The 25,216-nt window shown below is 41.8% G+C and overlaps 3 protein-coding genes across 5 annotated transcripts in view; 1 reads left to right on the top strand and 2 right to left on the bottom strand.

The window, feature by feature from the left end:
* Positions 1 to 10,769, bottom strand: part of LOC134066272 (F-box/LRR-repeat protein 7-like) — a 21,934-nt gene extending 11,165 nt beyond the window's left edge. Inside the window, exons 1-2 of one of the 2 annotated variants that reach the window (XM_062521553.1) lie at positions 10,152 to 10,769; positions 7,006 to 7,095 (exon numbers count right to left, since the gene is read on the bottom strand). In XM_062521553.1, coding sequence (XP_062377537.1) covers positions 7,006 to 7,095; positions 10,152 to 10,188 — 127 coding nt within the window. In that variant the 5' untranslated portion in view covers positions 10,189 to 10,769. Of the gene's footprint in view, positions 1 to 7,005; positions 7,096 to 7,285; positions 7,390 to 10,151 lie in introns of those variants that run through there. The other variant, XM_062521554.1, reaches the window with a different exon arrangement.
* Positions 10,770 to 12,787: 2,018 nt separating this feature from the next.
* LOC134066271 (mediator of RNA polymerase II transcription subunit 1-like) lies at positions 12,788 to 23,421 on the bottom strand. 2 transcript variants are annotated; one of them, XM_062521551.1, is made up of 17 exons: positions 23,314 to 23,421; positions 23,090 to 23,181; positions 22,882 to 22,954; positions 22,748 to 22,802; positions 22,388 to 22,520; positions 21,894 to 21,922; positions 21,629 to 21,700; positions 21,467 to 21,541; positions 21,268 to 21,344; positions 21,025 to 21,090; positions 19,952 to 20,063; positions 19,413 to 19,537; positions 19,075 to 19,196; positions 18,118 to 18,316; positions 13,679 to 13,774; positions 13,494 to 13,596; positions 12,788 to 13,361 (listed from the first exon to the last, which is right to left on the bottom strand). In XM_062521551.1, the coding sequence occupies exons 1-17, from the start codon at positions 23,324 to 23,326 to the stop codon at positions 12,920 to 12,922; spliced, it is 1,884 nt and encodes a 627-aa protein (XP_062377535.1). In that variant the 5' UTR covers positions 23,327 to 23,421; the 3' UTR covers positions 12,788 to 12,919. The 2 variants fall into 2 exon arrangements, with proteins under 2 accessions (XP_062377535.1, XP_062377536.1); XM_062521552.1 differs by lacking the exons at positions 21,467 to 21,541; positions 21,629 to 21,700 and having other exon boundaries at positions 23,090 to 23,183; positions 23,313 to 23,408.
* A 305-nt stretch (positions 23,422 to 23,726) lies between these two features.
* On the top strand, positions 23,727 to 24,938 carry zcchc17 (zinc finger, CCHC domain containing 17). Its single transcript, XM_062520953.1, has one exon. It carries the CDS (start codon positions 23,881 to 23,883, stop codon positions 24,580 to 24,582), a length of 702 nt encoding a protein of 233 aa, XP_062376937.1. The 5' UTR covers positions 23,727 to 23,880; the 3' UTR covers positions 24,583 to 24,938.
* The last annotated feature ends 278 nt before the right edge of the window (positions 24,939 to 25,216 follow it).

The following is a 25,216-nucleotide window of genomic DNA, read 5'->3' as shown; positions in this document are numbered from 1 at the left end:
CTAGTCGTTGGAAACCCTTTGAAAATGCACGATACATTCAGGAACTGCTGTCAGACCACAAACAGAATATTTCTGAGACTATATCTTGATATGCTGAATTTTTGCTCTGTTATATCATTACCAACTTATACCGGTAATGTGAAAAAAGAGTTCTGAGATTTGACTATAAAGAAAGATGATGTAAATGAATCAAAGAATGCCTGATATAGCAGAATACTCCTTTGCACAAACACAAATCCATTCTGGGAGTTGATACTTTAAGCATGCTTTTACTCACTCTAGAGAGAGATTTAAGCCAATAAATCTGTCTGAATTTATAACTTCCAGAAACACTGCTCTGTGGTTTGAATTGTGTAAGACCCTTTTTTTCCCTACGAAGTTGCCATGTGTGACAAATACTCTGATCATGCATCATTTAGGATGTGGTGACTGCAATGGAATGAAAGCTGATCAAGAATCTAACAGGGAGGCTATACCGGGCGCGTAACTGAAGTGTTCCGTTTGCACAGCATCTGTTGCTACAATTATCTTCAGCTATCATCAGTGGAACTGGCTACAGCAGACAGTGACAGCACCGCGCATGCTCAAAACAAAATGATACCAGTCTACCAAAACTGTCTTTACCGTTTGCAAACTGAGCACTTCAGTTGCAGCCTTTCTGGTCTGAAATGAATAGAATGTTTTGAAAATGAAATGATTTAGTAGGAATTAGTAGGAAAACATCTGCATCTCCATGCAACCAACATGGCTAAGCAGGCACAAGCTAGTGTAACGATCTCCAAAGAGTTCAGAACTGCAGTGAGTAAAACATCCCTCCATAATCTTAACTGACATGCTACAGACACATGGATTTAGTCTCCTTGCTAGCATACCTGCTACTCATGTCTGTTGCAACTTTGCTTGGCTACGTTACACGGCTTACATTCCTACCTAAAATAAAACAGTGGAAAAAAAAGTGTCATTCTTTATTAAACAAAAACTTAGTAACCATTGAATCACAAACTTAGGCTACCTCAGTGCGTTTTACAGTCTGTACCACTACACTGGTGTCAAGTGTCACAACATGGTGGTAGCAGGGAGCTCTATGGAGCATGCTCTGAGTTCCTACAATAAATCATCACATAATTCTATAATTATGTCATGTCTCTCAGCCAGCACCACCAGGTGATGATATCTTTCCACCGTAAATCCTTCACAAGTCCTCTCATTCATTCACTTTGCATGGCAAGCTTTGGTTTTCTCCAGTACTGCACAGCTTAAACCCGATCTGACCTTCTCAGCAGACTGTGTATGGTCTCACAGCTGTCTGGATGCCAAACGCAGGTTTCAGAGTCACACCTTGGCACCTGTGAGACATTCTCGAGGAACAGTACACTCACTCTCCAAATAAAGGGCTTGGGACACGAGGAACCTTTCATCAAGACAGTCCCACGAAAGTACAAATAGCATCTAGTCCTACTCTTCCTACCCTCTCCATCTTCAAAAACAGTCTGAAAACCCTGCTCTTCAGAGAACATCTCCTCTCATAGCACAACTTACAACTAGTCTTGCTTATCCCGCGGACAATTGCAGTCATTGATGCACTTACTACATTCATTGATGCACTTATTGTGGTTGTTGTTTATTGTTGTAAAAATGTGCTGTTGGAATTGCTCTTAAACGTTTAAAAATGTTTTTACCATGTTGTAAGTCGCTTTGGTTAAAAAGTGTCAGCCAAATGTAATGTAATGTAATGTGTTGAGAATGTCTGATAATGTTTCTCCTGTCCTCTGACACACATCACAAAACTAATCTTGGTAGCACACAAGGAAAGATGTATTGGTAAGCTCAGTTTAGGTACCACTTCTATCATGAGTTTTTCTATATTGGGGTCGAGGGCATAGCCAAGGCATGATCTTAATAAACCAAACCTCTGCAATTCTTCATGCCCAAGAGATGAATGATTATTGAAAAGTAATTCGCAATAATGCAAACATTCAGATTTGTCATAACTTAGTATAAACAATAACTGATGAAATGTCAGCAAATGAACAATGGCGTCTCCCAACACATTTGGGAAGGGCTGCAGCCTAGCTGGTCAGATTTTATTTTCGTCTCTTGGAACAAGACGTCCCCTTCCTTTAAATGAATGTGAACGAAAGTTTCACATCCATAACCATCTTGGACCGCTTCAGTGACTAATGTCTCCCCTGTCTCTCATTCCCTGGAATGGCAAAGATCAATATTGACACGGCGCATATACATCTGAGTGGGAAAATAAATGAGGAGAAAAATAAATGGAAGACGAGAGTAACGCAACCTATTTATAAACACGAGGCAATCTGCGGGGATTAGGCGCCCAAAGGAGGGTCAGAGTGTTAGCATTCTGGAGCCAGGCAGATCATTCCAGGGTTTACTGTTTAGACTGCCCACATGATTTCTCCTCTGTTGACCTCGAAGCACCAGAAAAGAGGAGGACAGTATTTTACAAATCCCACACTAGGCCTGTCCAGCAGCCCACTCCAGGGTTTTAAATGACCCTCGGCCACGACAGTGCCAAAGGAAACCTGAGGAAAGCCACTTTGAGGTTTTCAACACGGACTGAACTGAACCTCGTAACACAACATGACATCCTGAGCGTGAGCCGTTTCTAATTTTCCAAAATAGGAAGAAGGAAGAATCGTCTCATGGGTATATATATGCCAGTGACAAAATACACAAACAAATAACACATTCAGACAGATAGCCAGGATGCATTCAATTGATTCAAAAAAAGACATTCAAAGACTGGACAGGTTTTTTTTTTCTTCGCCTGTTTATTTCTACTGTGCTGTGCACATGTTTCTTGTTAGAGAGCATTGAACTACTTCAATTGAGGGAAGGGGGAATTCACCAATAGCCAGACCAATGGCTTTGATCTCGCCAGTGTGTAGCTATATTCAGTATATAGATTAATATGACATTACAGTCCATGAATGAGGCGTTTCTCAACTAAACATCCTTCACCTGAAACAGGTCTTGCCCATTCTGTGGGCAATAACAAATCCTCTGCCATAGATAGATAGATAGATAGATAGATAGATACTTTATTGATCCCCAAGGGGAAATTCAAGAAATTCCATTGCAGTCTTCATCACTTTTATGATACTTAAGAATCTAAATATGTATGCAGCAGAGGCTAGAAACACACACACGATTGGCCTTGTGTTGGGTGGAAAGTATCCCAGTTTAAGAGTGCTTCTCCTAGAGAAACTGTAGCTGAGCAGTGGAACGTGTCTCTGGACCACAGCGCTGCCAAAGCAAATCTCGCACAGGACACGTGGTCCAGACTCCAGGCCCAGGGCTGAACTTCTCCTGTGTGTCTTGACTTGAACCACATCCCAGGTGAGGAATGTAAAAACGCTGGGGCTCCCAGTCACAGCAGCAGATCGGCAGTTTCAAATATGCCGCAGAAACGACAAACAAAGCAAATGGCTGATGGAAGCGACACCTGGGATGGGAGAGTCCCAATGAAAATTCATTAACGTTTTTTTTTTTTTTTAGTTTTAGTTTTGGAGAAAAAACTATGGAAGATGCAGTTAAAAAATGCAATGGATCAGCATGATTTCCTGTAAGTGTTCCATGAACACTTGACAGAGGCATTAGACTACTTAGTACTCAACCATATCTAAGACACCAGTCAACTTTGCAGTCACTTTCCATCTCTAGGTATTCAAAGAATCCAGTGGCATCTCCTCATAACTTACATCCAAAATGGTTCCTGCATCTGAGGTGCTGTGTGTGCCCATCATGCTACTGGGGCGCAGACTGCATTTTGATTAGTTAAGTAGGGATAGTGGCTGCTGTGGTTGTGGCTCTTTGAGAACATGTAATTACTTTGTGCTTAACAGGCCTGGTAACAAAGTCTCTCAAAACATTAGCAGTTGGCTGTGCTACAGCCAGACAGCCACCAGTGAGTTTCTTCTTCCCTTCGAAGATTCCATCTTCAAATTCGCATTATAGACGAAACTAATTCTCAGCACACCCCAAAATCCTTGCGCAAAGAGATTCTGTTCAAACGCTGATGTGGTCATACTGATATTGTGCATTAATGTGAAAGACTTCAGCAATTGCAGAACGGAACAATGCTGTTAAAACTATGAATGTCAGATTAAAAACTGACATAATATTTATTAGGGTTTAATGGGCGTTGGCACTTCAGTCAGCCTTGCAAGTAATTTTACAGAGGACCACAATCTAACATCTGTAGAGCTCAGCTATTTGCAGTGTTGTGCAGAGTTTAAACACATTTGTTGTTCCACCACGAGGGTTACTCTTCAAAGAGTGGCTGAAAGTGTGCTCCTTGGAAAACAAAACAATGTCTTGACTCAGACTATGAATCTGATCAACAACACGGAAAACACATCTCACTGACACTTTAAGGCATATTGGCTGAGGGCATGTGTTTGTTTTCTTGCAGATAGGTCAAATCCAGATGAGCAGCTCATCCTTCAGTTTGGAAGACAAGGTTCCATGTCACTCCCAGTCATTCCAAGTCAGTGTCTCTGTCTCTCATAACCTGGCTGAGTGAGTGAGTGTTTGTTTGTGTGTGTGTGTGTGTATGCGTGTGCATGTGTGCGTGTGTGTGTGCGCATAGTTAAATATATGTGTATGCAAGATGGGCCATAGTTTAGCGGCAGAAAGGCTTTCTACTGAAGAAAACACTGTGACCTCTGACTGAGATAGATGCAGTAAACACGACAGCCTGTCATTACCAGGGACACTAAGGGAAACTGGCAGGAGTTGTATCCTCTCTCTGGCTGAACAGAATCACAAATTAAGCATTATAGACAATTATCTCAGGAATCATGAATCCAGTGCATGTTATAGACACATTAAGTTCATAAGATCAAAACACCGTGCTTGCCAACAACCAATGGACCAGATGTTAGCACTTATATATATATAAATATCATAGCCTCAGAACTAAGAAAACTCATGTAAACCTTTCAGAGGCTCTGAATCCTTTTCTTCAAAATGCTGAAGTTCCCCTAAATATCTAGTTGAGTATGCCTATGTTGAGATCCTTCTAACAGCTAATCTATCGCCTTTGTTCTCTGTTTCACATTTCAGTGTCATTACAACGTCAACGTTCACCAATAACAGCACCTAGGCTATGTTAAATGCTACAACTCTGCATTCGTTATGGCATCTTCTTTGCCAAGACAGAAGCCAGAGACTGCTTACTTGAGATTTCCAGCATTAAATTCATTCACGTTCAGCCCTCCAAGAAAAATAAATGTCAGGTTTTAATATCCTCCCATTTTGTTAACTAGAGCTAGCCACAGCTTGGAAATCCAACAATCGACCAATTGATTGCCTCATGAAAATGCTGCCCTTCTTCTGTAAGTGCATGCAATACTATTGTGGGTCATCCGCCAGGAAGCTGTATTGGCTTACTAAGCACAACCGAAATTGCAGGCACATTAAGTGGTAGAATTGCACTGTGTGAGTGTGAAGAGCGCTCACAGAGCACTTACAGTGGCATACACCTGGCACTATGTGCTCTTTCTCTCCTTTTCATATGAGCATGTATGCACGCACACACACACACACACACACGCACACACACACACACACACACACACACACACACACACGCAAAATGAAGGAATGTTTAGTGAGGCTGGCATGCTGCCCAGGCGAGCTCTCTGGGTCTGTGCAGTGGCACAGGGGGAACGAGGGTGAGAGCGCCATGGTGTAATGAAAACAATGCCTGCCCGCAGGGTAGAGCTTGAAAACAGACGGTCCAAACCACACACTGCCCTTACAAGTGAGCCATAAAGCCTGCTTTGAAACATATCTCCTCGCACCATCCCCATGGTGTGTTTCCACATAAATGTGCCAGTATGCAATAAGGGTAACAGGTGACGCTGTGTAACTACGGCTGCTCAACACCTACTTCCAAAGAGCCTCAAGAGTCCCTCAAATTAGCATTTATACCAAGAAGGATCTACGTTTGATGTTACAGCTTATAAGGGGACAAAGATTAGTTTTTAACAGCCCAGTTTAGGAATCAACTGTCTACTGGCTGAGGAGTATTTTATGCATGCATTCACCTCAGTGTAAGTTGAGCACTGTAGTTGATATCACAGAGTTTTTTGTTTGTGTGAACCTCCTAAAATTGCTCAGATGATGAACATGTCTTGACCAAATGTTTAAGCTGTGAAAAAAGGTCATTTTTGTGTCTAAAATATTATACTGCAGCTAAAGCCAAAGTCGAGCGTCTGTTTCTCTGCCAGGGGTGGCACTGTTATTTCATTATTATTTTGAAATCACAATCCAGCCTGATATTATTGTTGGAGTGAAAATCATTCCACGTCTTACTACACACAAGACTGATAAAGAAACTTCCCACCCACCCAGAAAGGAAATCTCTGCTCCTCTGTGATAACACTGATTATAGGTTTGCAGACAGAATTATTATGTCAAAACAGCGTGGCACTGGCCCGACTTTTTCACAGTCTTGTGTGGTCCACATCATGCCCTTGCATAGTAAAACAGACGTGGACAACAAGGCTGGAGGTAAATCAAGCTAAAATAACACACACACACACAAATTGTGATATCCACCCCAAATCTGACCTCCACAAAGAATGAATTGGTCAAATGTAGCACCATTGCAGTACATGTAATAGGAAAACAAATGTCATAGTGGATAGGCACAAAAAACTTTGGCATTGTCCTTCTCCCTCTGTCAGCCACACAGTTAGACACAGACATTCTCTCAAGAAACTCTCTGGCCTCAGAGATCCCACCATGCTGGACAAACATAGGAGCTGGGGGTGGGGGGGGGTAATATTCTTTGGTCCAAGAAGAAAAGCCTTCGGGTGTTTATTTCTGATGGGAGCGTTGAGTTTGTTTTCAATTTATGGTTATCCCAGGAACACACAAGTTCCTCCAAAAATAGTCTGGGTTACATAAAAAAAAGGGAGACGGGGAGGGGAATTCGGGCAGTTTGTCAATAATGAGGAGCAGATGCTTTACCTTCGCTGGTAGCTGCATTCTTAGGAGGTTTGGTTGGCGTGTGATCTGTGCTGGAGCTCACGTCGGAGGAGACGCCGGAACTTCCCTTACCTGCAAGGCAAAGGAGCACGTTCAGAGGACGGCACCAACGATTAGTGCACCATCAGTTACAGCGCAGTAATGGCAGCCGCTGAAGGACAACAGTAAAAAGTTGCATCTGCCAAGACATCAGGGTTAAGAGATCAGGGTTGGGCTGGCCAAGACACAATATTTGAACAGGTGTTGTAAAAACAGCATCTACCTGGCTACTTCTCCGGAACATATGTTCAGCTGCAGCAAGACTGCCAAGTTCTTTGTTCCCCAAACGCCCCATAATTTGAATCATCGTCCCTCCCCCCTCAAAAGAATACAGTGAAGAAGAAAGGATTGATAGATTAGGAAGATTACTTTCAACACATAGCCCTGATAACACAATAAAACTCAATTATAGAACAGAACTATAGACATGCGTTCTGGCCATTTTCAGAGGAACATGAGTCCATGACATCACCAAATCCATGTTTTTACAGCGTTCAAAGGTACAGCAAATGTCTGTTCTTCTCTCTCTCTAGAAATACCATGATTATACAACTAGTGTGGACCGACAGCTCAACTGATGATGTTCTCATCGGAGGACTTAACCTGCATTAGAGAGTGCCACTGTGAGCTGGCATGTGGATGCTGCTGACATTCGCTCTTCCCCTTCACTTTGTCATCTAGATGTATCTGTGCGGTCATCTTAAGGCAACGGAGAATACATTTGAACTCCTTTCTCCTTCTCTGGCCCAAGCCCACCTCCTTCTCTCTCTCACACACACACACACACACACAGGATAATCCTCATGAAACATGTGTATAAACATCTAGATCCGATGCGAGAGCACTTGATGACACTAGTCCACATCCTCTGGTATTCAGCTTCTTGTGGTGAGCTGGGGGAGAAGATATAGAACACCAGTCACCTCATTAATAACCACAATGCGTAAAACCCACATACGGTATTACCCTGCAGTGGTTTTCACATTTTTTTGCCTTCCACAACATGTCCATAGTTTTAGCAACAGAATAACACATGGACTCTGTCTTCTTCGGCCTTGCCATACTGATGACATGCTGTGGTGACATCATTGAGTCAGAACATCTGCTAATGCTTCTGCTTCCACTCCACAGAATGTGAGTCACCACTTTGCTGGACCCCAAATGTCCTCCGAACACCCTGCGTTAGGGGTAGAGAGGAGTGCTTTGTTATTTTGGGTTGCTAAGGAGAGCTAATGCAGCCCTGGTCAATTTTGAACTCTGTCCTGCTGGATGCTGAAATGTGGTCACAAAAGCTGAATGTTTTTGCATTCGTTTTTTTTTTTTTTAAATATCAATGAAATCCACATTTACTTATGTCATAGTGACAGAAGAACATAAGGTTCCAATAAAAATAAATGTTATATTCACAATATTTCTTAATATTCAAAATACCCTTTCTTCAGGAAGGTCTAATCACGCGGAAGGACTCAGTGCCAGATGTAAAGTCTGATTCACTTGCTTCTTCAGAACCTTTATGATCAGTGATGTAAGGCCTATTTTCTGTAGACACGTATCCTTTATTGAGATGGATGGATAGCTGAGTTTTCAGAAGCAGAAGGACCACCTTAGGAGGATCGAGCTGGAACTGGAATAGCTCATGAGAACATTGGCAATCTGTTCAGCTCAGTTCTTGGGAGCCCTGGGACAAATGGCATCTTCTGTGGTCAGTTCGATTGGGATGGTTTCTGAGGATGGAACAATGGATTTCTAACTGCTGTGTTGAACATGTTTGGTCTGACAAAGGAGGTGTAAAATCCATAGACTCTGGCTAAATACATCGATATGGGATGTCAACACCGCCCCCCTAAATATTTGGTCTTTGTAGAAAGTGTGTACTTTTTTTTAACAGTCTGCTCTCTTACCACACTGACAGTGACACCTCTGCTGGATCATATTGTGTTGTATTTAGCCGTTCCAATGGCCTGTATCCTCCCTTTTGACCGGTCTCCTTCAAGGCAGAGCCAAGACTATAAGCAGAACCCAGCTCTACCCTTTGACAGCCTGTGTCATCTTTCTATTGAGGAGAATAGTTTTGCCTAGTAGCCAATACAGGCCTAAACCAAGCTCAGTGTGGTTACACTTTTAACATTTTCAATCTAATGCATTGATCGTGTTTGAAGTGTCACAGGTGGTTGGTGAGGTACCATGGACATATGCACTCAAATAAAGTCAGTCAGTCAGATTGATGTAAGAATTAAATAACACAGTGGATCCATCTTGACATAACTCAAGGTTGCTATTCCATCCTGCTTTATGTCATGATCCCAAAACAGTCAGCCATATTATAGGAACTCCATTAGCCTACATCCAACCTGTTACCTTAAACAGATGGTAAGCTGCAATCTAATAAACATTTACATGCCCTCGTGATCAAACTGAAATGTGTGTGGCAGGGAAAGCATACTTGTAAGCACTTTGGACAAGTGTCTGCCAAATACCATTAGGCCTAACATCAACATAACAGTTTTGCAGTGTGCCAGCATACCGATGGCTTGATGAAAATAATAATCATCTTCACAATAAACTGAACCTTGAAAAGACCAATTATTCAATAATTTTATTAAGACCAACTTGAAAGAGTTTTGCTTGGATCACTTAAAGTAGGCCTATTTATCATGGTGTAAATTAAGTCAGTATGGTAAAAAGGAAAACTGGATTGAAATAATTAGGCTACATAGCCTACCATTCACCTGCTTCATTGCAGAACACGAAAATAAACTGAAGCAATAATAGGCCTACGTTCATATTGAGCACCTGTGTGTCAGTGTGGTATCGTTTCATTACATTGTGGAGAAAACGTCAGGGACGAGTAAACAGCAGCCAAATAAAGATTCAACAGACCGAAGCTGGAAAAGTTCTTGTGACATCCTTTTTTGTCATCTGCAACCCATACTTTGGTCTACACAGCGAAGGATTTTGACAGGCATATCCTTTTGACTGAGTTAAAACGCAAAGCAAATTCAATCGCGTCCAAATAAAGTGAACGCCTTTATAGACCATGCTGACGAAAGCAGACGATTAGATTCCTTTGGTTTTAAAGAACTACTCACCCTCACTCTCACAGTGCTTCCCATTGTTTGCACCCATCCCAATGAATGCATAGCCCAAACTTCACTTAAAACTCAGGGATATCCATGAGGTTGTCATCCAACGACATGCACAATCACGATGTCAATAAAAAAATATGCATCCAATATGAACGTACTCGACATTGGTTTAGAGTCCATAAAAGCAGAGAACTGGGTGAGGGTCTCAGTTACATTGCGCAAATCACGGATAGGCTACGCGGAATACAATAGCACAGTCGCGTAGACCAGGCTACATTGTTTTCTGAAGAGCCAATGCCTAGATGCGGAAAATAAACACAATCCTAGAATGTCCAGAAGAAACTTAAAAGGCAACGTAAATACGACACACTATTCACATCCGTTGACAGAGCAAGTGGACCAACTTTTACCGAAGTCTGCTTTTCACTAGCGAGATGACAATTTGCGAGAGGAATAGGGGCAGGACTGCAGTTAAAGAGACCGCGAACGTCCACCAAATCATTCTGTCCAGGCACTTCACAAATATTCAACTCAGACCTAACCACAGTAATTAAATGCATAACAGGTCTAGCTCTAGACTAGGCCTACAGTGAGGCCAATATATTTTTTTCCCAGAATACGGAGTAGCCTATTGATTTGAATTGCTCAAACATGGCTGTGCCACCTCCCTTTCACTATCTTTTATCAACAAGTTGGGGTATAGTCTACCTCAGCCCACAGTTGAGAGTACCAGCCCACGACAAGTCTATAGCCTATCCCTTTCGAATGGTCGAACTCTTAATTAGGCTGTATAATAATCCATCCATGAGCTTCACTTCGCCATGAGATGCATTCACCACTATAACAATATGGTATAGCCTTATAGGGTTAAATTAACAAGTGTAAAAAAAAAAATAAGTTGTGGTGCAGAGTCAATGAGTTTGGGTTCTGAAAAGTCAGGCAATGAGCTGCATTTTTTACGGCTTGGGCTTTTGGTTACTTAACAAGAGAGAAGAAAATGTTTCTGTATTTGTTCCCTGAGTTCTAGAGGTAGGGTCTACCCTTGAGAAAACACTTCTTAAATTAGTCATAAGGAAAAAGACAACAATTAACATTTTCAACCACAGTAATAGTGTGGTGAACTGACATAGTAGACTGCTTAACACAGTCGGGGGGCCAGCATATTTGTGAACCACTGACTTGTTTGTCCCAAAAGTTTCCTGTCAAAAATAAAAATAAATAACTAAATAAAGTGGTCCCAGAACACTATTAACGGAAACATTCTGTTGTAAACCCTGAAACAACAGGAACTGTGAAACAAACACCTAAGATATTTTTATCATTCTATTACTTCCTCGATCTTCCTATCAGTAACATCCTGTGGCCTTTGAGGAGCTCAGACAATGGACCTAGGTGTGTCAATGCTTACCCAGCGTCTTGCATTAACAACAGAAAATGGGGACATGTGTAGCCTTCTTGTACACTGCTGAACCAAAATACTTTTTACCTCATATCTGATGGATATCCAGCCTAGTGATTGTTCAAACAACCTCCAATTCTGTTTTCCTATTTCACAGAATGACTCTCTCCTGCCAGTGGCTGCACACAGGAAGATAATCACTACTTGTACTGATAATGAGTATTCCCACTACTATAAAAATGGGAATATTCCTGCTAGACCCTTCCTTTCTCATGCCCACTCCAATCCTCCTCCCTCCTCCTCCTCCTTCTTGTTGTTTTCCTAAAAAAAAAAGCAAAAAAACAGTAAAGCTTCATCGCCAATTGTATTGAAGGAGACTGCTTGTGTAACTGTTTAATTTCAGAATTGGACAGTTTCTTGGGAGAGTTGCATGTGTCGAAGCAGGCTCTGATTTTTACAGTCCTCATTTGGCTCGCGTGGTACTAATCAGTGGACGTTTCTGGCTGTCTCCAAAGGGGTCAAATGCCAAGCCCCACAGTCCTTTTACAGCCAAGTGTTCAGTCTCGGTGGTATGCACACCAAGAATGCAATTTACTTCCTGCCTTAAAGAGTCCTACTTATGTCAATGTGCACGCAATCCTTAGAGAGGTACATAAACAAATGGAGGAAAACTGTCAATACAGATCCCAGACTACGCCGTTTTTTTGGACAAACTGTTCGAACTATTGGGAACCATTTAGAGAGAGAAAAGAAAAAAGAGATGACAAAGAGGACACAAATCATTCATGCAAATTTCCATTCATTCTTTCTGGATCACACTAACATCTATGGATGGACACAACATTTCTGTGCAGATAGGGCTAAAAGCTGGATGTGCATGAACTGGGCCAGGACAAAAGCACACAAAGACTGATTCTTCACTAACAAAACACAACACAACACACACTGACCCTGAAAAAGAGAAAATCCAGAAAACGGCTAACCACGACAGCCATATTTTCTGCCTGTAAAGAGTTCCCATGAGAATTCTTGCTCAATACTATTCTAGTTTGGCTTCACGTGAGGCTCAGTGCATGCAGTCTGGCTTTCTCATTACAAATCCTGATTATTGTCTACAAGAGTAAAAACAACGATGATAAAATATACAGCCAATATACAGACATCTTTCTTTCATGCAGGCCTTGATTAAAAAAAACACAGCAAACACTAAGATTTTGGAAATACAATTATGGCACAACAATTTAATACCAAGCTACTATCTTTATTAAGGAATTTATCTAAAACAACTATTACACTGGCATTTGCCAGTAAAACAACTATTACACTGGCACCCCCATCCCCTCCACACACACACACACACCTGTGACCAGTGCTATACAAACTCCGCTACATGCCCACTGGCTGACCAGTGTGGAAATACACACACGGAGGACAGGGGATAAGGGTTAGCAGTAGCCTCTGTATTTGAATCACTCACTTCTTGATTTGAAGACACAGCCATGACATAACAAGGAGAGGGAGAGACACACATGGCAGGATCCTCTTCCTCCTCCTCCTTGATTGAACTCTGGGGAACTAGTCCCGGATGCTCTCCTGTTTGGCTAACCATTTCTGATGGCCCAAGACTCTCCGTTTCGGATAACCCAGTATGAAGATCTGGTGCTGGAGGAAGGGAGTGGTCCACCACGACAGAGACTGCCGTGTTCACCTCATGTGGAGAAGTACTGATTTCAGGGTCAGATGTCGTGCCGGATGGATCCGTGAAGATTAGACGCTTGTATATTGCCCGCATGGTTATGGGAATCGACATGCACCTGCCAAACAATTGAAAGAGAGGTCAATGTCTTGCGCTGTAAGATTGATGCTTCATACTGGGGCGCATTTTTGAAAGGATATTTATCTGATGCAGAAAAGTAAAAAAATAATGAAGGTAAACATAATAGTACCGTGTCATAACCCTAGAGATGTAGTCATTCATGTCGGCATCAATTAGCGTAGGCGCAAACAGCTGGCAACACACTTGGCGGATGTCTACTACAGTCACCAACACTGAAAGATACAATATTTCATAGTTTAATAGTTTTGTTTAGATACATAATACAAACGGTGGAATATTTGATTAAATGCTTACAAACAGCCAGAGAGCTAGTTCCAGGAAGAAGAAACGTTATGGAGAAGCTCGAGTCAGACTCTGGAAGAACCTCACAGTACAGATCAGATGATGTTCCTGTAGAACATACAGAAGAAAGACATCAACACAATGTCCTTCAAAAGACTCATAATGATTCATAACCACGCAGCTGAGGTGTCCTGAAAATAATGGAGGCAGCCAACTCCATCCCAGTCCAGTCATTCTATGGCTGCCCCAACATACAGTATCTGTGTTGAGTATTCATTTCTATTCAAGTAGTAGTGCTGTCCTTAATATCATATAGTCTGTTAGCAGCCACCTGTTATTGCTCCCACTATCCAGCTTGCTGGGTAGTGAAGAGACTAAATTGTAGCAGATTAGGTGAAAATACTGTGCATCTGCCAGCCAATCCTAACGCTATTATGTGAGCCTGGTGAATAACAACAAATGAAATGATTAAATGAGAAAAGACCACCCACAAAGGTTTACTCCTGTAATTCCACTCAACATGAACTGATCGCATAATGATATCAGCCAGCAATCATGGCTCTCTCCAATATAGTGAGGGGAATTGTGTTATTTTAGGAACGATTCATATAGATTTTTGCAACTAGTGTTTTTTTACTTGCTAGGACCCCATTGAATACAAAACAACCTGTTTCCAATTTTTTTTTCATCATTTTTAGTGCCAAAATTCAAAATGGCGGTCAATGTATGCAGAAAAATCACAAAAAATAACATATAGTATAGTAATTCCGTGACTATTCTCTGGCAAATATATTTTGTTGACTGATTTGACTTCTATACACCCTATACATCTCATTTTGAGTTTTAGACATCATCTTGGCCCTGAAATCCAAGATGGCCACCATCTGGTAGAGCGAAAACATCATTTTTAATACACAAATGAACTTTTTAACCAGAGCACCTACAATGATGCATGAAGACAGTTTTTGTGGTAAATTGACCATAAGGATTGTGATTTTGACATAATTTTGACATTAGCTCATTGTTTTGACCCCAAAACCCAAGATGGCCACCATCTGGGAAGGCAAAAATGTGACGTTTAGAAGAAACACTGCCTTTGACACCATAGATCATGACATACTACTTGATAGGCTTGAACATACCATAGGCATCAAAGACTCAGCACTCACTTGATTAAGATCATACCTTACCAACTGTCGACAATTTGTACTGGTCCATAACGAACCATCTACCCAGATTATGACAAAATATGGAGTGCCTCAAGGCTCAGTACTGGGGCCCCTCTTATTTTCCCTGCATTATGCTTCCCCATGGTTCTTAAATTAGGAAACATGACATTCATTTCCATTCTTATGCAGATGATACACAATTATACTTTTCCATAAAGCCTGATGAATTAACCCTGTTAGGCAAACTTGACACAATCATGTATAAGAGATATAAAAACCAGAGTACCTAAAATGATGCATGAAGACATTTTTTGTGGTAAATTGACCATAAGGATTGTGTTTTTGACATCCTTTTGACATTAACACATTGTTCTGACCCCAAAACCCAAGACGGCCACCATCCAAGAAGTTTAAAGTAATAGAAGATTAGTCCGAATCAGAGCATTCTGCCTCACTAGACTCTGAATCACCACTATCTGATGAAATTCTACTCTGCACACCATCATTTTCATTTTCTTCCCAATCATACTCGCACTACTATCTTCCGTGCTGTCTTCAACTGCCCTTAATGCAGGTAGATGAGTTGGAAGAGCAGGTATAGTGTTGCGGACAGGGCGACAATGACCATCCACCAACTCCCATCCATGTCTGATTGGCATGGGATGGTGCTCAGGGAGGGATGGCGTACTAGAGATGCCAAGTAGTTGTCACAGAGGCAGCGTTGGCACAAGCTATCTTCATCTGGGGTGAGACTGATAGATGATTTATTTTTCATGCTCTTCCACTTCACTGCACCTGCCTCTGTCATGGTGCTACTCTTGTGGTACTCTTGTGACCACAGATTCTTGTGAACTTGGATACTTCCTGCAACACTTCCTCCTCAAGGTCAAGGCTAAAGCATTTAACACATTGCTTTGTAGCGTAAGTAACATGGGGCATCTACAAAAATGTATATGAGGCTACCTGACTGACATTGCACAAACTGTTGATGCGGAGATTGTTTACTCTGGTGGCCCCCACTGTACTAACTTGTCAACCCAGCAACCAATGCAGAACTTCTGCTTTCACCAGTCTGAGGCAAACACTATCATCTCAACACTATCATCTTCTCCACTTACGCAATGCTGCGAGAATCAGGCTATCATGGACCTGTTGTCCTTGATTCTGCTGGTAATGATGCCTATGTCGAACCAGCGTTAATCTCAAAGCAACTTTCTGGTATGCTCTACATCAAGAGAAAGTAGAATATGGTAGCCTGCAGTGGTCTGATAACTGACAAGATGGTAGACTGCATTGTGCAGCTGCACTGTATGATCGGATGTGATCCTAACTGGATTCTGTAGCAAGGATAAGAATTCAGTGCATGACCAGATGGCAAAGAACCCTGTGCAATTAGCGCTCACAGTGTGGAGATAGCCTTGACTTTGAGGATGAGGTGATACAGGAGGTGTTACAAGTTCACGAGACAGATCATCTATGGTGACCACAAAAGTAGCACCATGGCTGAGGCACATGCAGTGAAATGGAAGAGCATGAAAAAAATGATAATCTCCCTCCAGATGAAGCCAGAACCTCCAGAAACACTATATTGCCAAAAGTATCACGTCACTTGTCTTGACTCGCATATGAACTTAAGCGACATCCCATTCTTAATCCACAGGGTTTAATATGATGTTGGTCCACTTTTTTCAAATATCTAACTGATACTAACAGCTTCAATTCTTCTGGGAAGGCTTTCACACAATGTTTAAGAGTGTGTGAATTTTTGACCATTCTTCCAGAAGAGTATTTGTGAGGTCACACACTGATGTTGAACGACGAGACTGGTCTCAGCTCTAATTCATCCCAAAGGTGTTCTATTAGGTTGAGGTTAGGAGGTCAAGTTCATCCACACCAAACTCTATCATCCATGTCTTTATTGACCTCGGTTTGTGCATTGGTGCACAGTCATGTTGGAACAGGAAGGGGTCATCCCCAAATGGTTCCCACAAAGTTGGGAGCATGGAATTGTCCAAAATCCCTTGGTCAATGCTGAAGCATTCAGAGCTCCTTTCATTGAAACTAAAGGAACATGGGGATTAATTAGAGCGGAGGCTGACTCCCAAATGCGCTTCTGGAAGAATGGTAAAATATTCCCATAACCAGACTCCTAAACCTTATGGAAAGCCTTCCTAGAATAATTGAAGCTGTTATAGCTGCAAAGGGTGGACCAACATTAAATTAAACCCTATGGATTAAGAATGGGATTTAATATGCAAGTCAAGGCATGTGACCCAATACTTTTGGCAATATACTGTAGTGTAGCAACTGATCAAACAGGGTGATTATTAATATACATTTTCTTATTATAGCTCAGGGGAGGCTATTCCTATACTAACTCCTATCCAGTAAAGACACATCCTATGTCTCTTACATATAGTGTAGTAGTAGGCATGTGATGTAGTCTACTTTAATGACCTTTTGAACTCTTTTATAAAAGTCCATGTCTGACCACACAAGTGCTGGTTCATTTTCCTGGTGGTCCCCTGCCATCAGATCGTTAAGATTACAGAACTGAGTTCTTCCTGAAAAAGCTCACGTTTCACGTTAGCACGGCTGTGCTAGTTTATTAATTCAAATGATAAAATGTTCAGAGGTGGTCAGAAATGACCCACAGAAGAAACTATTAAATTTTGGGAGTGATCCGTATCGCCGTCGGGATTCTGGAGGCGTTTATGTTTTTCGCTTTGTGGTGTAATGGCATGGTATGACCACGTGGTGGCGATCTGAATAGTTTAGGTTCAAATGTATGACAACCTAGGTAGAGCGATACAGGTGGAAGTCTGCGGAAGTGCTTTTCTAGTTAGGTTATGTGAAGGAAACATAATCAGTCAACGGGTATGCAAATAAAAGTACCATAATAACATAATGGTAGTTACACCCATTATTGGTTGATTATCATGACTCATGTTACTAATGGTCATATTTAGTAATTCAATTATTTAGAAAATGTATATATATATAATGATTATACCTAATATATACCATATGTCCATTTGAAATGTTTAAAAAGGCGATTATTTGCCATTTTTGGTGATATATCCGCCATCTTGGATTTCGGGCCTGTGCAGCCCGGGAAAAAATCGGAAACAGGTAGTTTTGCAAACTATAGGGTCTGAGGAAGTGAAAAAACATAATTTGCAAAAATCTATATGAAATGTTCCAAACACTTTATTTTGCTACATATCGCCCTACACTAATATGTTATCAGTACAGAACATGAGCATGTGAGATGCAACAGACCTGGGTAGTGCTGTTGACCTTTGATGCAGCTGGCCAAGAGCATATTGAGCGCTGACTGATAGCGGAGAAGCTCCAGGAGCAGAGGCACATGAGCAGGATGGGTGAAAGGTATGGCGTCAATAAGGGCTCCTTCCCATGCTGACCCACTCCATGCAGGGCCAGACAGGGCATACCCATGGACCTGGTTACCTGGGAGGGTCTAGGAAAAGAGAGATGGGGGAACTGATTTAAGCCCAATTCACACCAAAGATTCCCGACGCGACGAGACTGAGTTGCAGCGGTGTGAATTAGCAGTTGCATGTAGTTGCAAGCCGTCGCAGAGCATTAAACATGTTGAGTCGCAGTTGCAAGGTTTTAGAACGTCGCAGCTCGTCTCGTCGGGAATCTTTGGTCTGAACCCTACTTTAGGAGAGTAGATGTCAGGACAATCACCTCCAGAACAATCCGCTTCAAAAACAGTTTCATTCCCATAGCAATAATTGCACTCATTGATGCACTTATCACACTCATTGATGCACTTATTGTGGTTTTTAATTTGTTGCTAGAATGGCTCTTAAAAGCTTAAATGTTTTTAACATGTTGTAAGTCGCTTTGGTTAAAAAGCGTCAACCAAATGTAATGTAATGCAATGCAATAAACATTCTGCACTCTGAACGCTGAAGATTGTGGATTAAGTACGATCCTTATGCTTCATGTATGAATGCGTCTGTCTGTATGTACAGTATTATATATATATTAAACATATAGTATAGCATATATATATAATATGTATGCTATCTATATGTTTAATGTTTAATGTAATGTAATGTTGGAACCTGTAGCCTACCAAAGAGCTGTGCTGAAAACAAATTCCACCAGCATGGCTGTGTGGTCATTAAAATCAAATCAATCAATTACAGAATGGACTATAATGTTGGAACACTGAGACATAGCAATAATGAACAATAATGCACAAACCACTAAAAAGTTAGCGTCTTTGCCAGGATTCCAGGATTCCTGGAAGCCTTTCTCTCCTAATGTGCTTCTTATCAGCAGCTGCAACAAGGGCGCCCACTGCTGGTCAGCCTCAGGTTTGACATCTTCAATGCAAAGCACAAAGACATAGCTACACAACAGACTAGATCAACTTAATCACAAATTCAAATTACTATTAACTGCCACGTGGAAAAATACACACAATGTTAAAGAAATAGCAGATGGCCAACTTTGGAAAAAATACTCTATAATTCTGAACCATGCAAACCTTGCAATACCACATGACTTGCTTATATTGTTATCCCAGAGTGGGAACTTACCTGTGATTTTCTCCATCTGTTGAATCACAGATGAGCACAGGCCTACAGCTGGCTGCAGCCTCAATATGAAAGTAGCAGGCAGAGATTCAGAGGCTACTTCTTCGAGCGGACTAAACAGTGGGAAGCTAAAACAAGCACACTTAAGTTAATGACTTTGGCACTGCCCATCATATCATGACTTGAATCTGGACAAAGATATCAATCATTGCATGCAACTTGAAATGGGACCATGAGTTGCCTATGCACAATTCCACAATTTATGTCGCAGTTATCAAACAGTATACAATGCAAAACCAGCCTCTTATTAAATCTAGATATTAGTCAAACCAGTCAAATCAATCAGAGGACTGACTTAAAATGGTTGGATTCGAACAACGCAAGTTGTCAACGCAAGGCTAGTTAGTCAACTCAAGGCTAGACAAGCTTATATTGCATTTCATACACAGAATGAATTCAATGCGTTTTACATAGTTATTTGTGACCCTTTTACTGTAACACAGGTTTGCGGTACTGTGGAGAAAACAGACCCCTATGCTTACCCTTGGGGATCAGTCTGAGGGGGGGAGGGAATAAGAGAGGCCAGCTGTAATCGGTGTGTGCCCTCTCTTGGCCCCAGCGTCACAACAGCATCCTGAGTGAGTCCATCTACATCTGCAGGATGAGAAAGTACAGTCTCAGGTAATCCTACTCCAACAGAGTAACACTGCCAGACACAACACTGGAGAGTGGGAAAAGTAAATGCAAATGCAAATCAGCCTTCTTGGCCAAGAATACTTGCGCATACAAGGAATTTGGTCTCTGCATTTATCCCATCCGTGAATTAATGAACACATACTACAGCACACAGTGGACACACAGTGAGGTGAATCACACAGTACCCCGGAGCAGTGAGCTGCCTTCATAGAGCAGCAGCGACTGGTGGGGTGCTTTGCTCAAGGGCACTTCGAGCAATGGATGTGGGGTATGGGAGAGCAGTGCTCAAACACTCCTCCCCCACCCACATTTTTCCTACTGTGCGGGGAGCACAAGCCCGAAGCCCTAACCAGTAGGCTACGGCTGCCCCCTAAATGTAAACGGTTCAGAAACCAAGACATGGAGAGTCTAGGGAAAGCAGATGCAGAAATAAACGGGGACACCATGGGGAGAGACAACAAGGGACAAATGAAGGATGTGTGGAAGGACCTGTCTCAGAACCAACAACCACACTCAGAGTTACCATAACCCTTCTCCCTACCCAAACGACTTCTCAGCCCCGCCGGCGGTGACCAGATGCCCTGCTGTCCCACCGGTGATTTACCCCAACCCTCACCCTGAACCAACTGTCTGTGGAGGGCATATGGGCTGACGAGTGGCGTCCGTGTTATCCTAAACACTGACTCTACGTGATGTAAAGACGTGGAAGTAGAACCTACTGTGCATTGTTTCTGTTACTGCTAGCCGATAGACGTACGAAATGCATTCCAAAAGGTATAGGATAGAGGCAGTGAGACACAGGAGAGGCTATAGAGGTGGTGGAGAAACAGCAAGGTTTTTGCAAAGACACAATTAATAGAGAATAGAGAACAAACTAATATGACAAGGGAGGGCAGTTGAATCTGCAATGTAAACATACCCCCACAATGTCTCTGTAAGAGCCTGTTGGAGGGACTGATGGCATACTGGATCTTCATAGGAGTTCCTGTAAAAACAGAAATAGAATATTTCCAGACATAGATACTGAGAGTTAGTCCTTATTCTCTTGGGTCTAGTTGAACTAGGCCACACACACACACACAAAAACCCTCTCTTGACTGAAAAGCAATTAAAGCCCAGAACATACCCATGCAGCATCAGAAAAGGGGCCATTAATAGCTACCTGGTCCGCTTGGCACGATCTTTCCAACTCTCCCATTCAAAACAGTGTCAATGTAGACATCATTTTCTTTTAAAGATCTAGAACAAGAGGTTATAATAATAATGGTTACAAGACGTTTCAGTGACCTACTGTCGGAATAAAAAGAGAACATCTGCTGTACAAACTTTCATCTTTTTGAGAGTCAAATGCTCCCCCTCACCTGGGCATATGCGATATGGTAAGCAAGTCCTTCTCCATGAACTGCAGAGCCGTACATACCTTAACCTTTACATCACTAAAGCAAATATTTACATTGATTACACCCATGTGGATATACACACAGATTACATTATATTATGTGATAACAGTTAGGGCTCAGTACTTGTCACCAGGGATATTATAGAGGGATGACAGGTCATCCAGCTTTGTGGAGAAGTCATCAAACAACTTCTGCCTAGAAAGGCACACAAGTATGTATCATGTTACATTTTCCACAGCAGGAAAACCTCCATTTGAGCCTTAATAAGGAAGCCTGAAAAATAGTTAAATGACAAGCCAAACTGTCTACCCTGCTGCAACAGATGACCCCCTTCACTCATCTTTTACACCATATATCTAGATCAACTGTATACATGTTTTCCCCTTACCTCAACAGCTGAAGCAGTAACTTGTTGGACTGTAACACAAAACAAAATCACATCAGAATGTAAAAACAATGCACAATTATTCATAATATCACACAGTCATTCAAAAGTTTGGGGTCACTCGCAAATGTTCATATACTGTACCACTCCTCATTATAAACAGAACTGTGCTATGAGTCACTTTCCTCCTGTAGAAGAAACTGGCACCTAACCTTTAACCGTTCCTCTCAAAAGCAAGGTAATTTCTAAGTGATCCTGACCTGAACAGAAATGTAAATAAACCCACATCTCAACTGATTGTTTGATGGGGTCACTTGAATTTCCCCTTGGGGATCAATAAATCTATCTATCTATCTATCTATCTATCTGAAAAGCACAGGAGTGTGAAACAGGCCTACCACTGATCCCAAACAGAAATGTAAATAAAACCACATCTCAACTGATTGTTTGATGGGGTCACTGAAAAGCACATGGAGTGTGAAACAGGGCTACTGTACCACTGGGGCTTCACCATGCAGGGCTACTTTTACATCATCCACGCCACCATCAGGCTTGAGCAGCACCTCCAAATAGAACAGGTCTGCTGTGAGGTAACAGGCCGTCTCTGTGGGGCTCAGGTGCGAGCCTAGCCTATGTGTGGAAGTCAAAGGAGATAACTCGCTGTGCTCTCTCAACAGTATTCAAAGAACATGCTTTGGCCTGTAAACCAATGAAAGGTACTTACTCAGATCAACTAGATAGATCAGTTTGTGAGGATGTGTGAAATGTTGCTGGGCTTGGATGAATGAGGATGTCTAAGGTTATGTTAGCTACTTTGCATTTATTTCTCCTGAACAAATATAAAAGCCAGGACTAACCCTCTCTGTTTGGCAATGACTTCCAACCTGGACACCATGGCATTCAGCGAGGACACTATACAAAGGTAAATGTTACATTGAAGTGAAGTGTCATACCACCTAAATAAGGGAAAAAAGAGAACAGGCTTACATACCATTCAGAGCTTCCTGTAGCCTCTGGAGACAACCACTCAAAGGTTTAGATATGGGATCTATTCTGAATTTGCCCTGGAAAAAGTAGTGAAAGATTGGTGTGCATCCTCTGACCTTGTCAATGAACTTAAATACGGTAGGCAAGAATGGCCGTTCGTGAGAAAACTGATAATTAGGCATAGCCTATGCTTGCATATTCTGAAATATTACCATGCACCGTCGGACAAGCTGGAATGTTTCGTTCCAAGGTTTTTCAGCAAATTTGGATGTAACATCAGCGACAAGACACTTCCCACTCCCTCCTACAGACAGCATAGTCACCAAAGATTTAGCATGTGCACACTTAAATAAATCTGACCGGTAAATCTAGCTTTTGAGCACGCATACAAATGAGGGCAGCAAAAGTTAGACATGACATCCAAGCACTAACGCACCGTTCCTTGCCATGTTGTTGACGACAGTAGCCTACAGATTTTGCAGAATGGAGAGACAGGAGTGACACACAAGAGGGCCAACAACAAACTCACACACCTGATGTAGCCTAATTAAATCAGAATGAAAGCCCGCCAACATAGGCCTAGGCCTATAGCCTATGATTGGGGAATCTAACTATAATAAATTGAATAGGTTTCTCAAGTTACTGAACAGCTCAGCTAGGGTCATGGCTTGAAAATTGTGATATACACATTAATCTAATTAGCTTCAAAATACGATATGAGGAGAATGGGGTTTAAAAGTGATTTTTTTGGCTGAGCGCTAATTCCTCAATCCACACAGACTACAATTGGACTACAAAGTGACGTAAAGGACCTTTGTTTCGGCCGTTTTACTTCCGGGTGCTCCACCGGATCCAGCAGTTCATTTCCTGTTGTGTTGCGAGCGTGTTTCGTTTCCAGACGAATATTCTCAGAAGATCCGTTCGTGTACTCTAAACGTAAACACTTTTGGCTCGCGTAGTTTTGACAGCTGAATTCGTAAGTAGCTATTGTGTCGATTGATGCATGATGGAGGAGGAAGATGAGCAGCAGAACGCAGCGCAGGGCCCTCTGCATGGAGTCCCAGATCTCTACAGTATTCTTCGTGGAGAGGTCGTATCCGTAACTACATATGGAGCATTTGTCAAAGTTGAGGGCTTCAAGAAACAAGGCTTGGTTCATGTTAGTGAAATGTCTGCATGTCGTGTGGAGAACCCCGCCGAGATCGTGGATGTTGGAGAACAAGTCTGGATTAAGGTGATTGGGAGAGAGATCACTGGAGAGAAAGTAAAGCTTTCCTTTTCCATGAAGGCTGTCAATCAAGGCTCTGGAAAGGACCAGGACCCAAATAATGTGATGGCGGAGCAAGATGAACGAAGGAGGAGGAGGTTTAAGGATCTTACAGGACAGAGGATAACCTTAGAGGCTGTGCTGAACACTACATGCAAGAAATGTGGCTGCAAGGGTCACTTTGCTGCGGACTGCTTCTCTCAGGGTGGAGCGCAGTACAGTCTGCTTCCAGATGAAGAGACAGTAGAGCCAGTTGCTCAAACTAGTCAGCCAGTGCCATCGTCTGATAAACAGGAGGAGAAAAGGGGGAAAAAAAGAAAGAAAGAGAAAAAAGAGAAGAAACGGAATGACCACAGCAGTGATGAGAAGTCCTCCAAGAAGGCTCGGCACTCTCACTCAAAGAAGAAAAAGCACAAGAAGCACAAAAAACAGAAATGAGCAGTTTCATGTGTTTTTGTTAAATATACACTTATATAGACCAGTTATTGCACATCTGATACCTGGTTAGTGTATAATTTGCTATTGTTTAAAATGAAAGGAAGGTGGAACTGTTCAACGTGGAGTCATTGAAGAGTCAATATGAAACCAAACATGATTTGTTTACTTTTTTCTGTTTTGTGTTTTAAGTAATTGTATTTGACAGTTAGACCCTTAAATGTTAATTAGCCTACAGGAGAACGCATTTTGTGAGTTAGAGACTGTTTAATATGATGCATACAAATGTGATAATTGAAATAAACACTGAATAGACCTATGAAAAATACATTTATATTAAAAGCTATTTTCAATTTCAATTGTGTCAATACAATAGTCGCTGCCTTGTGTTTCAGTAACCAGCAGGTATAGTTGTAGCCTACTGTACACACATACACACACAGATCACCAGAGAAATTGTAGCAAGTTGATAAACAAAGTATCTTATAGCATAGCATCTATAACATTAAATGTAGTATATCTAGCCTAATGTTGTACCCTTCGTCCTATATGCCTACCTCCAAGGATCAAGTGTGGTGTGGGTCTGCACTCTGCACAACACAGGTTACTTGTATAACTATGTAGAGTGTCATTATTG

Source organism: Sardina pilchardus, chromosome 19, assembly GCF_963854185.1.
Source record: "Sardina pilchardus chromosome 19, fSarPil1.1, whole genome shotgun sequence".
Taxonomy (NCBI): domain Eukaryota; kingdom Metazoa; phylum Chordata; class Actinopteri; order Clupeiformes; family Clupeidae; genus Sardina; species Sardina pilchardus.
The sequence above is the reverse complement of the archived record's forward strand: the minus strand, read 5'-3'. Positions and strand labels throughout refer to the sequence as shown.

Excerpts from the sequence above, each read along its gene's own strand:
- LOC134066271 (XM_062521551.1), bottom strand. Across the intron at positions 22,955-23,089 it reads AGCTTGTCCGACGGTGCATG|GGCAAATTCAGAATAGATCC; the intron begins GTAATATTTCAG and ends TACTTTTTCCAG. Across the intron at positions 13,597-13,678 it reads AACTAGCTCTCTGGCTGTTT|TGTTGGTGACTGTAGTAGAC; the intron begins GTAAGCATTTAA and ends TGTATCTTTCAG.
- zcchc17 (XM_062520953.1), top strand. The coding sequence starts at position 23,881 with ATGATGGAGGAGGAAGATGAGCAGCAGAACGCAGCGCAGGGCCCTCTG.